The sequence below is a fragment of the Narcine bancroftii genome, chromosome 2, assembly GCF_036971445.1.
Source record: "Narcine bancroftii isolate sNarBan1 chromosome 2, sNarBan1.hap1, whole genome shotgun sequence".
NCBI lineage: Eukaryota > Metazoa > Chordata > Chondrichthyes > Torpediniformes > Narcinidae > Narcine > Narcine bancroftii.
The window spans coordinates 13,019,018-13,038,418 of record NC_091470.1 but is presented as its reverse complement, the minus strand read 5'-3'; the positions used below and the strand labels follow the sequence as shown (position 1 = coordinate 13,038,418).

The 19,401-nt window shown below is 41.2% G+C and overlaps 1 protein-coding gene across 4 annotated transcripts in view; it reads right to left on the bottom strand.

The window, feature by feature from the left end:
* Window positions 1–19,401, bottom strand: part of smek1 (SMEK homolog 1, suppressor of mek1 (Dictyostelium)) — a 198,652-nt gene that overhangs the window by 77,071 nt on the left and 102,180 nt on the right. For all 4 annotated transcript variants that reach the window (XM_069915878.1, XM_069915879.1, XM_069915880.1 and 1 more), the window contains 2 exons: window positions 12,684–12,761; window positions 11,172–11,288 (listed from right to left, as the gene is read on the bottom strand). In XM_069915878.1, the coding sequence (XP_069771979.1) occupies window positions 11,172–11,288; window positions 12,684–12,761 (195 nt within the window). The remainder of the gene's footprint in view (window positions 1–11,171; window positions 11,289–12,683; window positions 12,762–19,401) is intronic.

Below are 19,401 nucleotides of genomic sequence, written 5' to 3'. Positions count from 1 at the left end.
ATTTTCAGCATCTTTGGTTTATTAAAACAATTACTAGTTCATTTCTTCCCCTAAAATTTTTTCTATTCTTTTGCTTACTCCAAAATGCATTCAGAGCTGCTTCTCAAAAGGAGACACACGAGAGATTGCAGATGCTGGAATCTGGAGCAACAAACAATCTTCTGGAGGAACTCAGCAGGTTAAGCAACATCAGTGAGGGGAAAAAAAAATCAACACTATGGGCCAGAATGCTTCATCAGGACTGAGTGTGAAGAGAAAGCTAATATAATGACAATGGGAGGGTTAGAACCGAGGTTAGTGGTGGATTAGTGGACCAGGGAGAGGTGAAGAATGACAAAGGCAATAAACTAGCAGAAGCCAGATGGAGGGAGAGAAGCAAAGGGTGTGGTAGAGGTCAATGAGTTCAACAGGGTGGGATGCATGATGGGTAGGGACAAAGTACTGGAATCTGATAACAAAGGTGACAGTGGTATCATGAGAGACCAGATGGAACTGAACGAGAGCTGGGAAGAACCCAAAGGGGGAATCGGGTGGAAGAGGAAGGAACCAAAGAGAGGGGGGGGGGGGGTGAAATGGATGGGGTGCTGGGTGGGAGTGTGAAAGGGGACAAAAATATAGGAGGGCTAAGGGGAAGGGAAGGGAAAGGGGGAAGAATGAAAGTAGTTGGAATGAGAGATGGGCACGTTATCTTAAATTGAAAAATTCAATGTTCATACCAATGGACTTTAGATTGTCCAGGTGGAATAAGAGGGCCTCACTCTGGCAGTTGATTGGGGGAATGGGAAGATGAGTTGAAATGTCAAGCAACTGGAGCTTGGGATGGCTATTGCAGAAAGAGAGATGTTATGCCAAATGATCATAAAGTTTGCGTTTGGGCTCAGTGATGAGAGGGAGCTACATCGGGAGCACCGAATGCAGGAGATGAGGTTGGAGGAGATGCACGGGAATCTTTGCCTCACCTGGAAGGGCTGTGTTGGTCCAAGATAGTGATGAGGGAGGAAATGTTAAAGCAAGTGTAGCACCTCTTGTGATTGCAGAAGCAAGTACCAGGGATCACATAAAGTTGGGTGGGAGGGATGAGTGGACAAGGGAGTCATGGAGGAAGTGATCTCTGCAGAAGAGAGATGGGTATAAGGAGAGGTAGATGTGGCAGGCAGTGAGACCTAGTTACAGCTGGCAGAAATTATGAAGAATGATGTGGTGAATGCAGAGCTAGTGCGGTTAAAGGTGAACACAAGGGGTGGGGGGGGGGAAAGAGGATAAAGGCAATAATCTCCCGATTATCACCAAGGCCACGTGCTAGTCACTAAAAACATAGGAAGATGTAGAATATGGATATATGACTTGACAGATGGCACAGGAAGGATTCTGATTCTTGAGCAGAGATTGAACATAAACTAGATGTTGCACCGCAACTAAAACAGCACTAATATCCTTGCAAGGCAGTGGGGCAGTGCGAAGTATAATGATAGTGGAAGAAAGAGGTTCAGGTGAGGAGGTATTTAGAAATACAGCAAGAACAAAATACATGATGAAGACTGGATGCACTGGAGAGAGAATAGAAGAGGGCCTCTGCAATTAGTACCAGTGAGGAGAACCAATATGATAAAATTAAAGACCCTTTATCAGAATGCACACAGCCCTGGGAACAAGATAGAGGAATTGAAGGCACAAATCGAAATATGTTCATATGATCCCATTTCCATTACAGAGAAATGGTTGCAATGTGTACAACGATGGAAAGTGAATATTCAAGGATTGTTGACATTTCAGAAAAATAGATGAAAAAGAAAATGGGTAAGTTCGTGAATAAAGGATAAGATCACTAAATGATGAGGAAATGGTGTTGGCTCAAGCAGAAGACAGAAATCCGTTTGGGTTGAGAAAATACTTTGGGTAAGATGTCACAGTTTAAAATCATATAATAGCTTTTGTTAGTGGGCTATATACGGCAGTGTAGAATCAGAAAATAATGAGAAATTGCAACAAAATCATAGGCACATTCATTATCATAAATATTGAACAAATCAAATTTGCAAGGGGAGCCTTAAGGAATCAATTCATAGTCTACTCAGATGGTTTCACATTGGGGAATTCCAAAGGAGCTTACAAATTGGCCAAAAAGAATAATATCCCTGATGATTGGGAGAAATTCGGAGTTCTGCAAAGGAGGACAAAAGGATGAATTAGGAAAGGTAAAAGGGATTATGAGAGGAAGCTGGCAGGGAACATAAATGACTGTAAAAGCATTTATAGATACGTTAAGAGAAAGAGGTTAGTTAAGACAAATGTTGCTCCGTTGCAACATTGATCATGGGGAACAAGGGCATGGCAGACTGTTTAAATGACTATTTTAGTTCTGTCTTCACCAAGATAACTAATCTACAGGAAATGATTGAGGATCGGGGATCTATTGTGACGGAGGGACTAAAGGAAATAATTGTAAGTCGAGAAGTTGTATTAGTTAAATTGCAGGGATTAAAGGGGGATAAATCCCCGGGGCCGGATAGTCTGCATCCAAGAGTGCTGAAGGAAGTAGCCCAGGAAATAGTGGATGCATTGGTGATAATGTTTCAAACTTCTTTGGATACTGGACTAGTTTCTGAGGAATGGAGGGTGACCAACGTAATCCCACTCTTTAAGAAGGGAGGGAAAGAGAAATCGGGAAACGACAGACCAGTTAGCCTGACATCGGTAGTAGGGAAGGTGCTAGAATCGGTTATTAAAGATGCAATTGCAGTACATTTGGAAAGTAGTGGTATCATCGCACAGAGTCAACATGGTTTTGTGAAGGGGAAATCATGTCTGACCAGTAGAGTGGATGGGGGAGAACCAGTGGATGTGGTATATCTGGACTTCAGTAAGGTGTTTGATAAGGTTCTGCACAGAAGACTAGCGAATAAACTTAAAGAGCACGGTATAGGAGGTATGGCATTAAGGTGGATAGAGAATTGGTTGAGGGTCAGGAAGCAAAGAATAGGAATAAATGGGTTCTTTTCAGAATGGCAGCCAGTGACTAGTGGGGTACCGCAGGGCTCAGTGCTGGGGCGGCAGTTGTTTACGATATATATCAACGACTTAGATGTGGGAATAGATAGCAGTATCTCGAAATTTGCAGACGATACGAAATTGGGTGGCAGGGTTAGCTGTGTGGAGGATGCTAGGAAAGTGCAGGGTGATTTGGACAAGTTAGGCGAGTGGGCGAGGACGTGGCAGATGCAGTATAATGTGGATAAATGTGAGGTTATCCACTTTGGAGGTAAGAACAGGAAAGAGGATTATTATTTAAATGGTATCTGTTCAGGAAAAGGGGAGATGCAGCGAGACTTGGGTGTGGCTGTGCATCAATCGTTGAAAGTGGGCATGCAGGTGCAGCAGGCGGGGAGGAGGCCGAATGGTATGTTGGTGTTCATAGCGAGAGGATTTGAGTACAGGAGTAGGGAGATCCTGCTGCAGCTGTACAGGGCTTTGGTGAGACCACACCTGGAGTACTGCGTGCAGTTTTGGTCACCTTATCTGAGAAAGGACATCCTCACCTTGGAGGGGGTGCAGAGAAGGTTTACTAGGCTGATACCGGGGATGGAGGACTCGCATATGAAGAAAGGTTGGATAGACTAGGCTTATATCTCTGGAATTTAGATGATTGAGGAGGGATCTTATAGAAACATAAAATTCTTAAGGGTTTAGACAGACTAGACGCAGGGAGGTTGTTTTCAATGCTGGAAAAAAACAGAACCAGGGGCCATAGTTTAAGGATAAGGGGAAAGTTTTTTAGGACTGAGATGAGGAAAAGTTTCTTCTCTCAGAGAGTGGTAAATGTGTGGAATTCTTTGCCACAGGAAGTAGTTGAGGCCAGTTCCCTGTCAATATATGTGTAGGTTAGATTTGGCCCTTGTGGCCAAGGGGATTAGGGGGTATGGGGAGAAAGCAGGAACAGGGTACTGATCAGCCACGATAATAATGAATGGCGGTGTAGGCTTGAAAGGCCAAATGGCCTACTCCTACACCTATGTTTCGATGGAACCAACATGAGAGCAAACTATTTTAGATGTGATATGATGTCATGAGAAAAGATCAATCAATGATCTCATGGTAAAAAGTTTTCCAGGAAAGAGTGATCAGGGCATGGTAGAATTTCAAATTTAGTTTGAGGGCAAGACATGTAGTCTGAAACTAGTGTCCTAAATTTAAATGAAAAGCATTAACAATGGCACAAGGACAGAGTTGGTTGAAATAGATTGAGAACATAATTTAGAAACACAAAAGACACAGATGCTGGATTCTTGAGCAGACAAAGAATTGCTGAAGGAACTCAGCAGGTCAGACAGCATCCATGGGTAGGAATTGACAATCAAAAATTCAAGTCAGTCTTTTATCAGGACGAAAATAGAACAGGTGAAATCACATATATAAAGGGGGAAATAAGACTGGGAGGGGTCCTTATAATAGGACAGAAGATGTGGGAGGTGGAGACAGGTAGAGGGAGAAGCCATTAGGAAGGGGAGGTGGTGGAGGGGGGGAAGAGAGAGACAGATACAGAGAGAGAAAAAAAATCAATATTCACATTGTTAGGGTTTAAGCTGTCCAAGAAGAACACAATGTGTTATTCTTCAAGTTTATGTTTAGCTGGAAAGGTATTTAATCTGTATTTAATAAGTTCGGCGGGCAGCAACCACCTTTGAAGACCGCAGAGCCCACCTCACTGACAAAAGACAAAGGAGGAAAAACCCAACACCCAACCCCAACCAACCAATTTTCCCCTGCAACCGCTGCAACCGTGTCTGCCTGTCCCGCATCAGACTTGTCAGCCACAAACGAGCCTGCAGCTGACGTGGACTTTTACCCCCTCCATAAATCTTCGTCCGCGAAGCCAAGCCAAAGAAAGAAAAGAAAAATAATCTATATAATCTTCATATTGTATTTTTATTAGGGAATATGCAACCGTTGATTGATTTAGAATTAGATAATTACCAGATCTCTTTTATTTACTTAGCGCTGGCAGTGGCCAAGAAATGTATAGCGATTACTTGGAAGAATCGAAATGTATTGTCTTTAGATAGGTGGTATTCAGAGATGAAGTTTTGTTTGGTTATGGAAAGAATATCTTAATTAATTTTTTTTGTGTTTTTTATATATATATATATATATCGATCTTTTTTTTAAAGATACATAATTTTTTTTATTATACTAATAGTATTAATTCTTCACTCTTTATTGTGGGGTGGGGAGGGGGGGGGTTTAGGGGTTAAAAATAGTTTTTTTTAAGTCTTAGTTTTCAGTTGTTAGGGGGAGATGCCGAGATTGGTATTGTATTAACTATGTTACTTTGTACTTGTATTACTTTATTTTGTATGTTTTCTGTATGTGAATTACTTACTTTCTTCATATGTTAAAATAAATAGTTTCGAAGACTGGAGAAAAAAAAAGTTTATGTTTAGCCTCACCATGACAATGGACAAGGCCAATCGATAGATATGTCATTGTAGGATGGTTGGGGGAGTTCAAATGATTGGCTACAGGCAGCTCAAGTTTAGACCCATAAAAAGTTGATTCAGCAATTGGTTGTTTGTTGAGAATAGAATTGGAAGTATTTAAAGACCAAAAATGTATGACAAAAAAATTAGAGGGAGAAAGCAGATAATGAAATAATGTTCAAAGACACAGCAAAAGCTTTTATAGATATATTAAAAGAAAGTTTCTAAAGCAAATAAAATATAGCAGATGCTAACAATCTGAAATAAAAACAGAAATTGTCAGAAATACCCAGCATGTCAAGCAGAATTTGTGGATAGAGAAGCCACGTTAATATTTCAGGTCAAAGACTGCTGAGTGTATTCAGCATTTTCTGTTTTCAACTAATCTACAATTTAATCCTTTAGGGGATGAAACTGGAGAATTAATGAAGGGAAACAAAGAAATGGCAGAAATTCTAATGATCTTGGATCAATTTTGAGCAGGCAATCAAATGAAAGGAACAACATGGTTTTATGAAAGGGAATTAATGTTTGACAAATCTGCTACGATACTTTACAAATGATAAAATAAGGATGAATCTGTAGATGCAGTGCATTTGGTTACTGGAAATCATTTAGTTAGATGCTTTAGGAAGCACAGGGTAAGATTGTATTGGGTTGGGAATAACCCAATAGGATTGGCAAAGGAAAGTCACTTAGCATTTCAGAAGGCCTCTTGAGAAGGTGCCTTACATGAGATTGAGAAACAAGATAGGAGCCCATGGGAATTAAGTACAAGCATGGATAGAAGATTGGCTGACTGGCAAAATCCAGAGTAAGAATAATTGGTGCCTTGTCAGGCTGGCTGTCATTGACTAGTAGTGTTCGGCTGTGGTTGGTGCTGGTCTGTTACTTTTCACGTTATGTGCAATTTTAATGATTGAATTGATGGTTTCATGGCCAAGTAGGCGGATGATACGAAGATAGGTGGATGGGCGGGTTGTCAGGTAGCAGGGTGTCTGCAGAGAAACTTGGTGAGATTGGGAGAATGAACAAAGAAAGGGCAGATGAAATAAAATGCAAGAAGGTATTTTGTCATGCACTTTGGTAGAAGGAATAAAGAAGACGATTTTCTAAATGGGGCGAGAATTCTGAAAACAGGTCTAAAAGGACTTGGGAATCTTTGTGCAGGATCCCCTGAATGTTACAACTTGTAGGTTGTCAACATACATTTATTTTGAGAGGACAAAATAGAAAAGAAAGGATCATTGCTGAGGCTTTAAAGGGTGATGGTCAGACCATATAACAATTACAGCACAGAAACAGGCCAACTTGGCCCTTCTAGTCCATGCCGAACACTTTCTCCCACCTAACCCCTCTGACCTAAACTCAACCCATTATCCTCCATTCCCTTCCTGTCCAACTTCTCCTTAAATGCTAATATTGAGCCTACCTCCGCCACTTCGTCTGGAAGCTCGTTCCACACACCCACCACTCTCTCAGAAAAGAAGTCCCCATCATGATTCCTCTAAACATTAGCCCCCTAACTCCCAAACTTTGTCCTCTTGTTTTTATCTCTCCCTTTCTTAAAGGAAAAAGCCTCTCCATGTCATCTCTATCTATACCCCGAATAATTTTAAATACCTCAGTCGAATCCCCTCTTAATCTTCTACACTCCAAAGAATAAAGACCTAACTTATTTAACCTTTCCCTATAACTTAGGCCCTTTAACCATAGCAACATTCTAATAAATCTTATCTGCACTCACTCCAAATTGTTGATATCTTTCTAAGGCATTGATGACCACAACTATACACAATACACCAAGTTTGGCCTCACCAATGCCTTGTACAATTTTAACATCACATCCCAGCTCCTATATTCAATATTCTGATTTATAAAGGCCAACGTACCTAAGCTTTTTTCACCAACCTGTCCACATGTGACTTCATCTTCAGGGAACTATATATCATTATTCCTAGATCCCTGTTCTACTGCACTCTTCAATTCCCTCCCATTCACCATCTATGTCCTTTTTTGATTAACCCCACCAATATGTAACACCTCACACTGATCTGCATTAAACTCCATCTGCCATCTTTCAGCCCATTCTTCTGCAAGCTTCGAAACCCTTCTTCACCATCCACAGCCTCATCTATCTTAGTATCATCTGCATACTTACTAATCCAATCTCCCACCCCATCATCCAGATCATTAATGTATATGACAAATAGTAAGGGACCCAATACTGAACCCTGAGGCACATCACTAGTCACCGGCTTCCAATCTGAGAGTTATCTACCACTATTCTGTGGCATCTCCTTTACTACTTCAATGTTAATACCTAATGATTAAACCTTTCTAACTAACCTTCCCTGAGGAACCTTATCAAAGGGCTTACTAAAGTCCATATATACTACATCCACTGCCTTACCCTCATCAACTTTCCTAGTAACCTCCTCAAAAATATTTGATAAAGCTTGTCAAACATGATCTTCCCCTCACAAATCCATGTTGACTGTTCCTAATCAAACCCTATATCAAAATATTGATATATACCATCTCTTAAGAATACTTTCCATTAACTTACAAGCCTATAATTACTAGATTTACTCCTAGCATCTTTTTTAAACAATGGAACTACATGAGCTATCCTCCAATCCTCTGGCACCATTCCCCTTTACTAATGACATTTTAAACATCTCCATCAAAGACCCTAATATTTCTACACTAACCTCCCTCAAGGTCCTGGGGAATATCTTGACAGGACCCAGAGACAAGCACTTTTATTTTCCTTACAAGCACCAGAACTTCCTCTTCTTTTAATCATCATCATTTCCATAACTTCCCGACTTATTTCCGTTACTTTGCACAGATCAATATTCTTCTCCTTGTAAATACTGAAGAAAAATCTCCCCCATCTCTTTTGGCCGTCCACTCTCATCCTCTAGGGAACCAATTTGATCCCTCACTATCCTTTTGCTCCTAATATATCTGTAGACACCCTTTGGATTTATTTTCACCTGACTTGACAAAGCAACCTATCTCCTCTCAGCCTTTCTCATTTCCTTCTTCAGATTCTTTTTACATTCTTTCTATTCCTCAAACACCTCATTTACTTCATGCTGTCTATACTTTTTGTACACCTCTCTTTTTTTCTGAACCATACTTCCAATAACCCTCAAAAACCAAGGCTCCCTAAAACTTTTAACCTTTCCTTTCATCCTAACCATCCCTGTACCCTTAAAATTTCACCTTTGAATGCCCTCCATTTTCCTTCTACATCCTTCCCATAAAACAACTGATCCCAGTCCACACCTTCCAAATCCATTCTCATCTCCTCAAAATTAGCCTTTCTTCAATCAAAAATCTCAACCCTGACCCCAGACCTATCTTTCTCCATAATTATTTTCAAACCAATAGAATTGTGATCACTGGATCCAAAGTGCTCCCCAACACACACTGTCACCTAACCTATCTAATTTCCTAATAGCAGATCCAACACTGCCCCTTCTTTAGTTGGCACCTCTATATATTGATGTAGAAGACTATTCTGCACATATTTAACAAACTCCAAACCATCCAGCCCATTTACAGTACGGGCGTCCCAGTCAATGTGTGGAAAGTTAACATCTCCCACAATCACAACCCAGTGCTTACTGCAAATATCTGGTATTTCCTTATCAATTTGTTCCTCCAGTTCCCTCTCCATATTAGGTGGTCATTAATACATCCCCATAAGTGTTACCATTTCTTTCTCACTCTTCAATTCCACCCGTAGTGCTTTTCTAGTCGAGCCCTCTCATCTCCTTCCAAAGCACCGCTGTAATACACTCTCTAATAAGCAATGCAACACCTCCCCCTCTTGTTCTCCCAATTTTATAACACCTGAAGCAACAAAATCCTGGTATTACTTGCCAATTACACGCCTCTTGCAGCCACGTTTCACTAATGGCTACCACATCATAATTCCAGTATCTATCCATACTCTACGCTCATCTACTTATCTCACAATGCTCCTAGCATTGAACTAAATACAACTTCTCCATCTTCAATTTCATCCTTCTCCCCTACATCTATTCTTTCACTCTGGTTTACCTCCCCCTTCACATCTAGTTTAAACCCACCGGAGCCACAGTAGCAAACCTACCTGCAAGAATATTTGTCCCTTTCCAGTTAAGATGTAAATCGTCCCACCAGAACAGTTCCCATCTTCCCTGGAATGTTGCCCAATTATCTACAAATCTAAAGCTCTCTCTCCTGCACCATGTTTTCAGCCATGTGTTTAGCTGCACTATCTTTCTATTTCTTACCCCACCCGCATGTGGCACTGATAGCAATCCTGAGATTGCCATCCTGGAGGTCCTGTGCCCCCTAAACTCACCCTGCATGACCTCCACACCCTTCCACCCTACGTCATTGTTCCCCACATAGGCCATGACATTTGGCTGTTCTCCCTCTCCCCTCAGTATACCATGGACTTGATCTGTAATATCTGTAATTTGGAGTTTTCGGCCTCATATTTTAGGAAGGATGTGGTTGCGTTGGAGAAAGTCCGGAATAGGTTTACGAGAGGGTTAATAATACAAGGGAGCTCTGGGTTTGTACTAAATACTGTTTAGAAAGTTGAGGTGGAATCTCATTGAAACCTACCAAATATTTAAAGGTCTGGATAGACTGGATGTGGAGAAGATATTTTCAGTAGTGGAAAATCTTGGACCAGAGGGCACAGACTCAGAGTACAGGTACACGATCCTTTATCCGGAACCCTTGGGCGACAGTGTGTTCCGAATTTCGGATTTTTCTGGATTTCGGAAATCGCACCCCCTTCCAGTCGCCCGGCCGCCTCCCCCAACCGCCGGTCCCTCGGCCACCTCCCCCAACCGCCGGTCCCTCGGCCACCTCCCCCAACCGCCGGTCCCTCGGCCACCTCCCCCAACCGCCGGTCCCTCGGCCACCTCCCCCAACCGCCGGTCCCTCGGCCACCTCCCCCAACCGCCGGTCCCTCGGCCACCTCCCCCAACCGCCGGTCCCTCGGCCACCTCCCCCAACCGCCGGTCCCTCGGCCGCCTTCCCCAACCGCCGGTCCCTCGGCCGCCTTCCCCAATCGTCGGTCCCTCGGCCGCCTTCCCCAACCACCGGGCTCTCGCCCACCTCCCCCAACCGCCGGTCCCCACTTGCCAGATTTTGGAGCTTTCCGGATTTTAGATGTCCGGATAAAGGATCGTGTACCTGTAAAAGGATGTCCATTTAGAACAGAGATGAGAAGAAATTTCTTCAGTCAGAGAGTGGTGGATCTGTGGAATTTGTTGCCACAGGTGGCTGTGGAGGCCAAGTGATTGGGTATATTTAAAGAGGAAGTAGTCAAGTTCTTGATTTGTAAGGGTATAAATTGTAATGAGAAGGCAGAAAAATGGGGTTGAGAGGAAAAATACATCACCCATTATTTGAATGATGGAGCAGACTCAATGGGCTGAATGGCCTAATTTTGCTCCTGCATATTATGGTCTAATAACATACTGCCATTCTGCAAATTCTTTTTGGAATGTACATGCAAGTGCGTGCCAGCTAAGGGCAGAAATAGTCTTCCTTTAGTTAACCAGCTTACTCAGTCATCACTTGGCTCTATGAGAAATTTAGTCTGATGAGACACAGAAAGGTGACTGTTATCTGTGAAAATGTACCCAGAAAATTCACATACTTTGATTAAAAACTCACCAAAATGACCTCAAGAGCTGGCAATATGCCCATGTTTGATAATGTTTTGAAGAACGAATCTCTATTTTGAGGTTGCAAAGTTTGAGAAAATGCACAAAATTCTTTCAGAAAATTCACCTGAAACAAAAGCACATGTTTTGTCAATCAATTAGTTCCAATCGTAACATCCACAAGACAGTGTATTTTTTCTAGGTATCACAAATATAAGTCCTATGATTTTATAACGTGTGAACACTGTTTACCAGGAGTGATGGAACAGGGTCTTCAATTGTTTATGATTTCAATTCCTTTTTTGTAGGTCCCAGCCCTAGATTTCTTCTCTGCAGAATGGGCCAAAGAACTGTGCACCCAAAGGTAACTCTGCTCAGGTTATGGTCTGACATGATGGACCATATGGGGGCCCTAATTCTATAGTGATATTATCATTTGTACATGGAAAATAATCTAATTGAAATGGGGCTGTTAATATTTTTACTTGCTGCAGGTGTTGGCAAATATGCATTCTAAAAGATCTTTTCAGGAAAGGTATTTGTAATGGAGCAATTAAAATAATTTCAAGTACAAATACATCTTGATGCATAATGACATAACATCAAAAATCTTCAAACTAAATATTTTCAAAATTAAAAAGTTAATCTAAATTGGAACTTTTCCACCAATTTTAGTGAAATATTGCTGCAGGTAATGCATGCCAATGAGATCGAAGACAACATCTTCAGTTTTACATAGGTCAAAAGTGTTGCATGCGAACGTAGAACTAGAATGCTGGTACACTTTTATGATAGCACTTTACTGCTTAATAATACTCCAGAGAGAACAGTAAAAGTTGGGAATTTTCTTTTGTTCTGCACCATTTGGGTGCTTGAGTGGGAATGACCAGAGCTGATTGATGCTTTTGCATCATAGCCCACAAAGCACAGTTTCCACTTCTAGCAGGCAGAGAGAAAAGAAAACTTAGTGAAACAAGATAGGCTGCAGACACTATAATTGCAGTAAAAACACCGAAATGCTGGAGGAACGCAGCTGGTCTTTTTAGCATCTATAGAAGACAAAAATATATTGTCAACGTTTCGGGTCTAAGCCCTTCTTCAAGAAAAGAAAACTAGATCCATGCACAAGGCCACATGACTATCCAAAGAACAGGTAGGTATCTTGGTTTGTAAATGATATTACTTCTACATACAGGAATACAATATGTATCATTTGAGGATCTGAGGAATATTTTTTTAAACCTGAAGGCAGATGGAAGGCACAGCCTGGGTGAGTGGTGGAAGCAGATATCATCAACACATTTCAAACGTATCTGGATGAGCATTTGAATTCCCAAGGCACGGGCGGTCTGTACTAAGTGCTGGTAATTTCTGTCTATGGCTCTCTCTACATCTCTACTACCTAATTATACTTTTGGCCTGATAGATAAATGCCAGTCCAAAATGCAGTTACATAAGTGCACTCAAACTACGTGCATGCCCATAATGACACTTCGATACTTTTAGTCATGTTCACACTTACCAGTTCCTGTCTTTTGTCATCATCTGTGCTATCGTCCGTTAACTGTGCAAAAAGTTCGGTCAGAAACTTTTCATCTTCCTGGAATTTGTTAAAAACAAATGCAAGATATACTGAACAAAATAGACAGAAAGCAACATCCAACTCGTAGAACTGGGCTTTTTTGTACTGTGAAGCTTTTTTTTATAAATACACCTACGTAATAACATACCCACGACAATTGCAATGGTGAGAAATAGATTTATACTTCAAAAGGTACAAGCAGTGTAACCGTAGAAATTTCATCAGTCAATGACACTAAATACACTTGGCTGTGGATGCCCAGTCAGATCTAATGATTTTTCATTTGATTCCTTGAGAAATACATTAAAGCCTACTTGCACACAAACAGATATAGTAGCAGACCTATAACATTGAACTGAGAAGCTTGAAATGAATTGAAAACAAACCTGGGAATTTTGGGGAAACCAGTGTTAAAAACAAATAACCATAAACACTGCCAAATTATCATAAACCACATTCATTTTTTTTTATGGAAACGAAACTGGTCCTCCTCACTTAATTTGGTTCATATATGAATACATAGTCTGTGGTAGACATTCAACACTGTTCCAACTTACAGACGTAGGTGGGATTGTGGTCATGTTACAAAACATGTTCACAAGGTGTCAGTTATGTGTCTACTATACTTGCTAACAGTTTTAAATATTCATTTCAAAAGATTAGCACAACTACATTTGAGAATATACAGTACTTACAAATTTGTAAGTAATTATCCATTTCTGTCAAATTGGATAATTTGGTTATGTGAAATATTTATAATATATCCATTTATTGCATGTAAACACTCAGCAACACAATTGTTGATTTTGTTTCCTGAAACTCAAAATCACACCAGGGTAAAGTTTTGATCGGTAAAATATGGAAAAAATTGAAGGTATGGCTAAGGGGTCGAATACAAATTTATAAAGGCATGAACTTGCACAAAAATAAGGGCTGGGATAGAATGAATGTCGCTGCAAGCCTGTACAAATCTCTTCATAAGACCCTGCACCCCAAATCCATTTACCTTCCCAATTCCTGTCATATGCAACATCTGATTGTCTCAACCAAAATGTCAGAGCATCCACATCCTATGAAGGCAGAGAATTCCAAAAGGTACATTCTAGCTTCAGAATGTTTCTTCATCTTAGTCCTCGATGACCAAATGCTTATCCTGAGAAGAGAGGAAATGGCCTGACATCAACTCTGCCAATCTACGCAAAAGTGTGAGAGGAACTCAGGTGGTCATGCAGGATCCATAGAAAGTAAAAGGCAGTTGACATTTTGGGCCTGAGCCCTTTCTCAGGGGTGCCAGAAATCAGGAAGATGTCTAAATATAGGAGGAGGAAGATGGGGGAAAGGGGGAGAAGAACAGACCACAGGCAAGAGGTAATTGATGGATACAGGTGAGAGGGTAGAAGAGAAAGAAGTTGAGAAATGAAAGTGGGGAGAGGGCAGAGGACTAAGAAAGGTAGCTCCCTGATAGAAGGGAAGGGGTTGGAGTTGGAATAAGGGAGAGGGGAGTTGGAGGATGAGACTCAGGGAGAGAGAGTTATCAGAAAGTGGAGAAGCTGATACTGACTATCTGCTTGGAGACTGCTGAGTTGAATACCAGGAATTGTTCCTCCAATTTGTGGAAAGCCTCAACTTGTAGCACTGAAGGCCATGGATAGATATGTCAGTATGGCAATGGAATGTGAAATTTAATGGTTGATCACTGGGAAGATCACTTGAGCAATGGACAGAGCAAAGGTGCTCAATTAAGCGATCTCCCAGTCTGCATCCAGTCTCCCTGATGCAGAATAGGCTGCATTGGGAGCACCAGGTGCAGTAGATAATTCCTACAGATTCACAGGTGAAGGACTGTTCTGAATAGTGCTAAGGGATGAGGTGTATGTTCAAGTGTAGGACTTCTTGTGGTCACAGGGGTAGATACCAAGGGGGCAAGTGGTAATGGCGAAGGAGAAGGGGAATGTTCCCTTTAATTGTTTCCCCCTTTCACCCTTAACCCATGTCCTCTAGTTTTTATCTCACCTAACCTCAGTGGAAAAGGCCTGCTTACATGTATTCTTCAATGCCCACCATAATTTGTACATCTCCATCAAATCTCCCCTCAGTCTTCTACACTCCAGAGAATAAAGTCCTAACCAGTTTAACCTTTCCTTGTAACTCAGTTGTTCAAGTCCCAGCAATTGTAAATTTTCTCTGCACTCTTTCAATCTTATTGATACCTTTCCTGTAGTTAGGTTAACAAAACTACACAAAGTACTCCATATATGGCCTCACCAATGTCTTATACAACTTTTCTATAACATTCTAACTCCAATATTCAATACTTTGATTTATGAAGGCCAATACTCCAAAAGTTCTCTTTATGACCCTATCTACCTGTGACACCACTTTTCAGGGAATTGTGTACCGGTACACAATCCTTTATCCAGATATCTAAAATCCAGAAAGCTACAAAAACTGGCAAGTGGGGAGAGAGACGACAGCGCAAGTCGGGTGGGCGAGGTGGGTGACCGGCAGTGTGAGTCGGGCAGGTGGGGGGGGGGGGGGGGGTGGGGAGGGAGACCAGCAACGCGAGTCGGGTGGGCAGGGGGGAGGGGAAGATGGCAGTGCGACTGGAAGGGGGTGGAGTGGATACGGCAGCACAATCCGGGTGGGCTTAAATCTGGAAAAAAAAACAAAATTCAGAACACACTGTCCCCCAAGGGTTCCGGATAAAGGTTTGTGTGCCTGTATCTGCATTCCCATAATTAACATCATAACTTTCCTGAATTAAATAAAAAATTTTAAAAACACTGAAATCCACCAAATGAATACAATCCAATGTAAAGCTCATAATTCAAGTGAAAACTTTAAAACATCAAGGTCATAAACTGCATGTTTAATCCATTAAGTTATCTCGAGTTAAAATTTATTACAGTAAGAAGGGCTCTTTCCGAACAGAACAACAGGTAATTTCTAAAGTTACATAGAGCCTTGTAAAGAAGACAATTTACAGAGTGTAGGATTACAGTGAAAAGGAAGATCAGTATGAGAGCACTGTTATGGGGTTCTTTAAGGAGCCTGATGGCTGCAAGGAAAAAACTCTTAAAGCCTTTTGGTCCATGCTTTCACACTAATGGGAGGTGGGAAAAGTGTGTGTATCTGGAGTGTGATGGGCCTTTCAGCATGTTGGCTGCCACCCTACACAGCAAATATGGATGGGAGTCTATTGAGGGATGTAGGGAGGTTTTTGTTCTATTCTGGCTGTATTTCCTACCTTCTGATCATGAGCTGAACAACCCTAATGCACACCACACTAATGCATATAGCAAGAATGTGCTTGTTGAGGGTCATGGAGGGCATGTCAAACCTTTGTCTTGTCAGAAAGTAGAGGCAGTGGTGTGCTTTATAGGTCATTGCATCAATGTGCTTTCCCTGGTCAGATCATTGAGAGTTATTTATACGTACTGTAACGCAGAAGCTACCTATTCTTTTGACTTGAGTACCATTAATGTGGACAGGGGTATGGACTCTGTCCCCTGTCCTAAAGTCAATGACCACTCCTTCATCTTATTGACGTTGAGACATGGCTTCTTACCTTGGTACCATGCCACTAGACTTTCAATCTCTTTCCTGTGTTCTGACTCATCATTATTTAATACCAGGTCCACTACTGTTCTCATTAAAATATCAAGGCAAATGCAATAACATCAAAATTAAAACCTGGTTTCCCCAAAGCTTTAAAGCTTAAATACCTCTTCTATCACAGGGCCCAGCATCACCCAAGGCCTAAAATAAAAATATTGGGCCGCCTTTCATTGAGGTTTCTGTCCTATCACTTCAGTTACTTCCCAGTAATGATAATGCAACCATTGATTAGTGTAGAATCAGCCCATTTGAGCAGTGCAATACACTTGATAGTTTGAATTTCACGGCACAACTTCAACCTCCTCTCTGAGCTCTTCCCCAAAGCAGACAAAGCCCTCCATTATAGAGAAGAAACAAGACCTTGAGGAAGGCTTGTGTAGAAATTGCAGGGGCTCCGGCAGAAATATTTAAATATCCTTAGCCATGGGTTTGGTGCTGGAGGATTGGAGGGTAGCTCACGTTGTACCGTTGTTTAAAAAAGGCTCCAAAAGTAACCATGGAAATTATAGGCCAGTAAGCCTGACGCCAGTAGTAGGAAAATTATTGGAAGAGATTGTATATACAATTATTTAGACAGCCAGAAACTGATTAGGGATAGTCAACATGGCTTTATGCACGGTAGGTCACGTTTAACCAATCTTATTGAGTTTTTCAAGGTTACCAGGAAGGCTGTGGATGTTGTCTACATTAGTAAGGCCTTTGAAAGGTCCCACATGGGAGGTTAGTTAGGAAGGTTCAGTCACTAGGTATTCATGGTGAAGGAGTGAACCGAACTCAACAATGGGTGGACGGGAGAAGCTAGAGGGCAGTGATGGATGATTGCTTCTCAGACTGGAGACCTGCCTCAGGGATCGGTGCTGGGACCACTGTTGATGTCATTTATATCAATGATCTGGATGATAATGTGGTAAACTGGATCAGAAAGTTTGCAGGTGACACTAAGGCTGGAGGCGTTGTGGAGAGCAAAGAAGGTTTTCAAAACTTTCAGAGGGATCTGAACCAGCTGTGAAAATGGGCTGAAAAATGGCCGATAGAATTTAATGCAGAGAAATGTGAGGTGTTGCATTTTGGAAGGACAAACCAAGAAAGGATAAATGGTAGAGTATTGGGGAGTGTGGTAGAACAGAGGGATCTGGGAATACAGATACATAATTCCCTGAAAGTGCCATTACAGATGGATAGGGTTGAAAAGAGAGGTTTTGGCATACTGGCCTCGTAAATCAAAGTATTGAGTACAGGAGTTGGGGTGTTAGGTAAAGTTTATAAGACATTAGTGAGACCACCTAACTACAGGAAGGATATCAATAAGATAGAAAGAGAATGCAGAGAAGATTCAGTAGGATGTTGCCCAGACTTCAGGAACTGAGTTACGGAGAACAGTTAAATAGGTTAGGACCTTTTCTATGGAGCATAGGAGAATGAGAGGAGATTTGACAGAGATGTTTAAAATTATGAGAGGATAGACAGAGTAAATGTAGATAGGCTTTTTCCACTGGGGGTAGGGAGATACAAACCAAAGGATTAAGAGTGAAAGGGGAAATGTTTAGGGAGAACATGAGGGGTGGTGGGTGTGTGGTTCAAACTGCCAGTTTGAACCACACACCTTTAGAAGTTTGCCAAGATTTTCGATGTCATACCAAAACCCTGCAAAATCCTGAGAAAGTAGGGGCACTGATGTGCTTTCTTCACGATGACATTTGTGTGTTGAATCCAGGAAAGATCCTCTGAGATGGTTATGAGAGCTTCTCTAAGCACAGAAGTACTAGCAGTTCTGTTCACATAAACTTCTGCATGAATACTCAAGCTAGAAAACCAATGTGAGCTTTCTCTCCACAAGTGAACTCAAGAAGCATCGAGGCAGTGCTCTGCTATCAACTTTTTGCAGGCTCCAGAAGCAAGCTTATCTCTGAGCTCAGCCTCAACACTTCCTCAGGAGAAGGGCAGAAAAACAAAGATTTTCCCAAGCTAAACATGAAAGATCAGAATATCTGCACCAACTTTTAAAGATTGTTGTCCAAGTCTGCCTCATCTCACGACAACTGAAAAAGCAAGAACTCAAGAGTTATACATCACAGAAACAGGACCTTCGGCCCAACTTGTCCATTCCTTCCTGGGCTGGTCTAAATTACCTTTGTTTGTTTCATATCCCTTTAAACCTTTCCTTTTCATGTATCTATCCAAATTTAATTGTTGTACATGTATCCACTTCTACTGCAACTTGTGCCCTATATTTATCACACTCGGTGAGAAATTATGCTCCTCTTTAAATGTTTCTCCTTTAACCTTAAACCTGCGCCCTCTAGCTTTAGACTTCCCAACGACTGTGGTCCCTCCAGCGTATCTATGCTCTTGATGACTTTATGTACCCCACTAAGGTTACCCCACAATTTCTGACCCTCCAGGTAAAGCCGATCCAGTCTCTCCTTAAAACTCAAACTTTCAAGTCCCAGCACATCTTTTCTGCACCTTCTCTTGCTTAATAACCAGAACTGCACACAACACTCATCAATGTGTTGCTTATCAGTTTTGGACCAGCCCAACAATCCAGGCACTCCATTGGGAAATGTGAGGTCAGTCAAAGATAAAATATTCTTTGGGAGTCAATTATCCTCAACTCTAAAGGAACAATCGACAAATGGAAAAAAATATATAACCTAGCTGAATATTGAAAAGATAGTTTAGCTTGTGCAGATAAAAGATTAATGATTTCTATGGGTCAGAACCTCTGTCATACAATTGTTCAATTTTATACAAAAATCAAAATTATTCTTTACATTGAAGATGTAAGATGGGTGATCCACATCCAATTTTTGCTTAGGGGATAACTACTTTTGGGTTTTTTTTTTGGGGGGGGGGGATTTTCTTTTTTTCTTTATTATTTTTTTAATTTTCATTTTAGTTAATTTTTTATTTGTGACTTTTTTTCCCTATTGGAGGGCCTGTATACATTGATTTGAGTTTTCATATAAAGGTATTTAGTAATAATAGTAGATATGTCGAAGTTGAGGTTTGCTACTTTTAATGTTCGAGGATTATACAG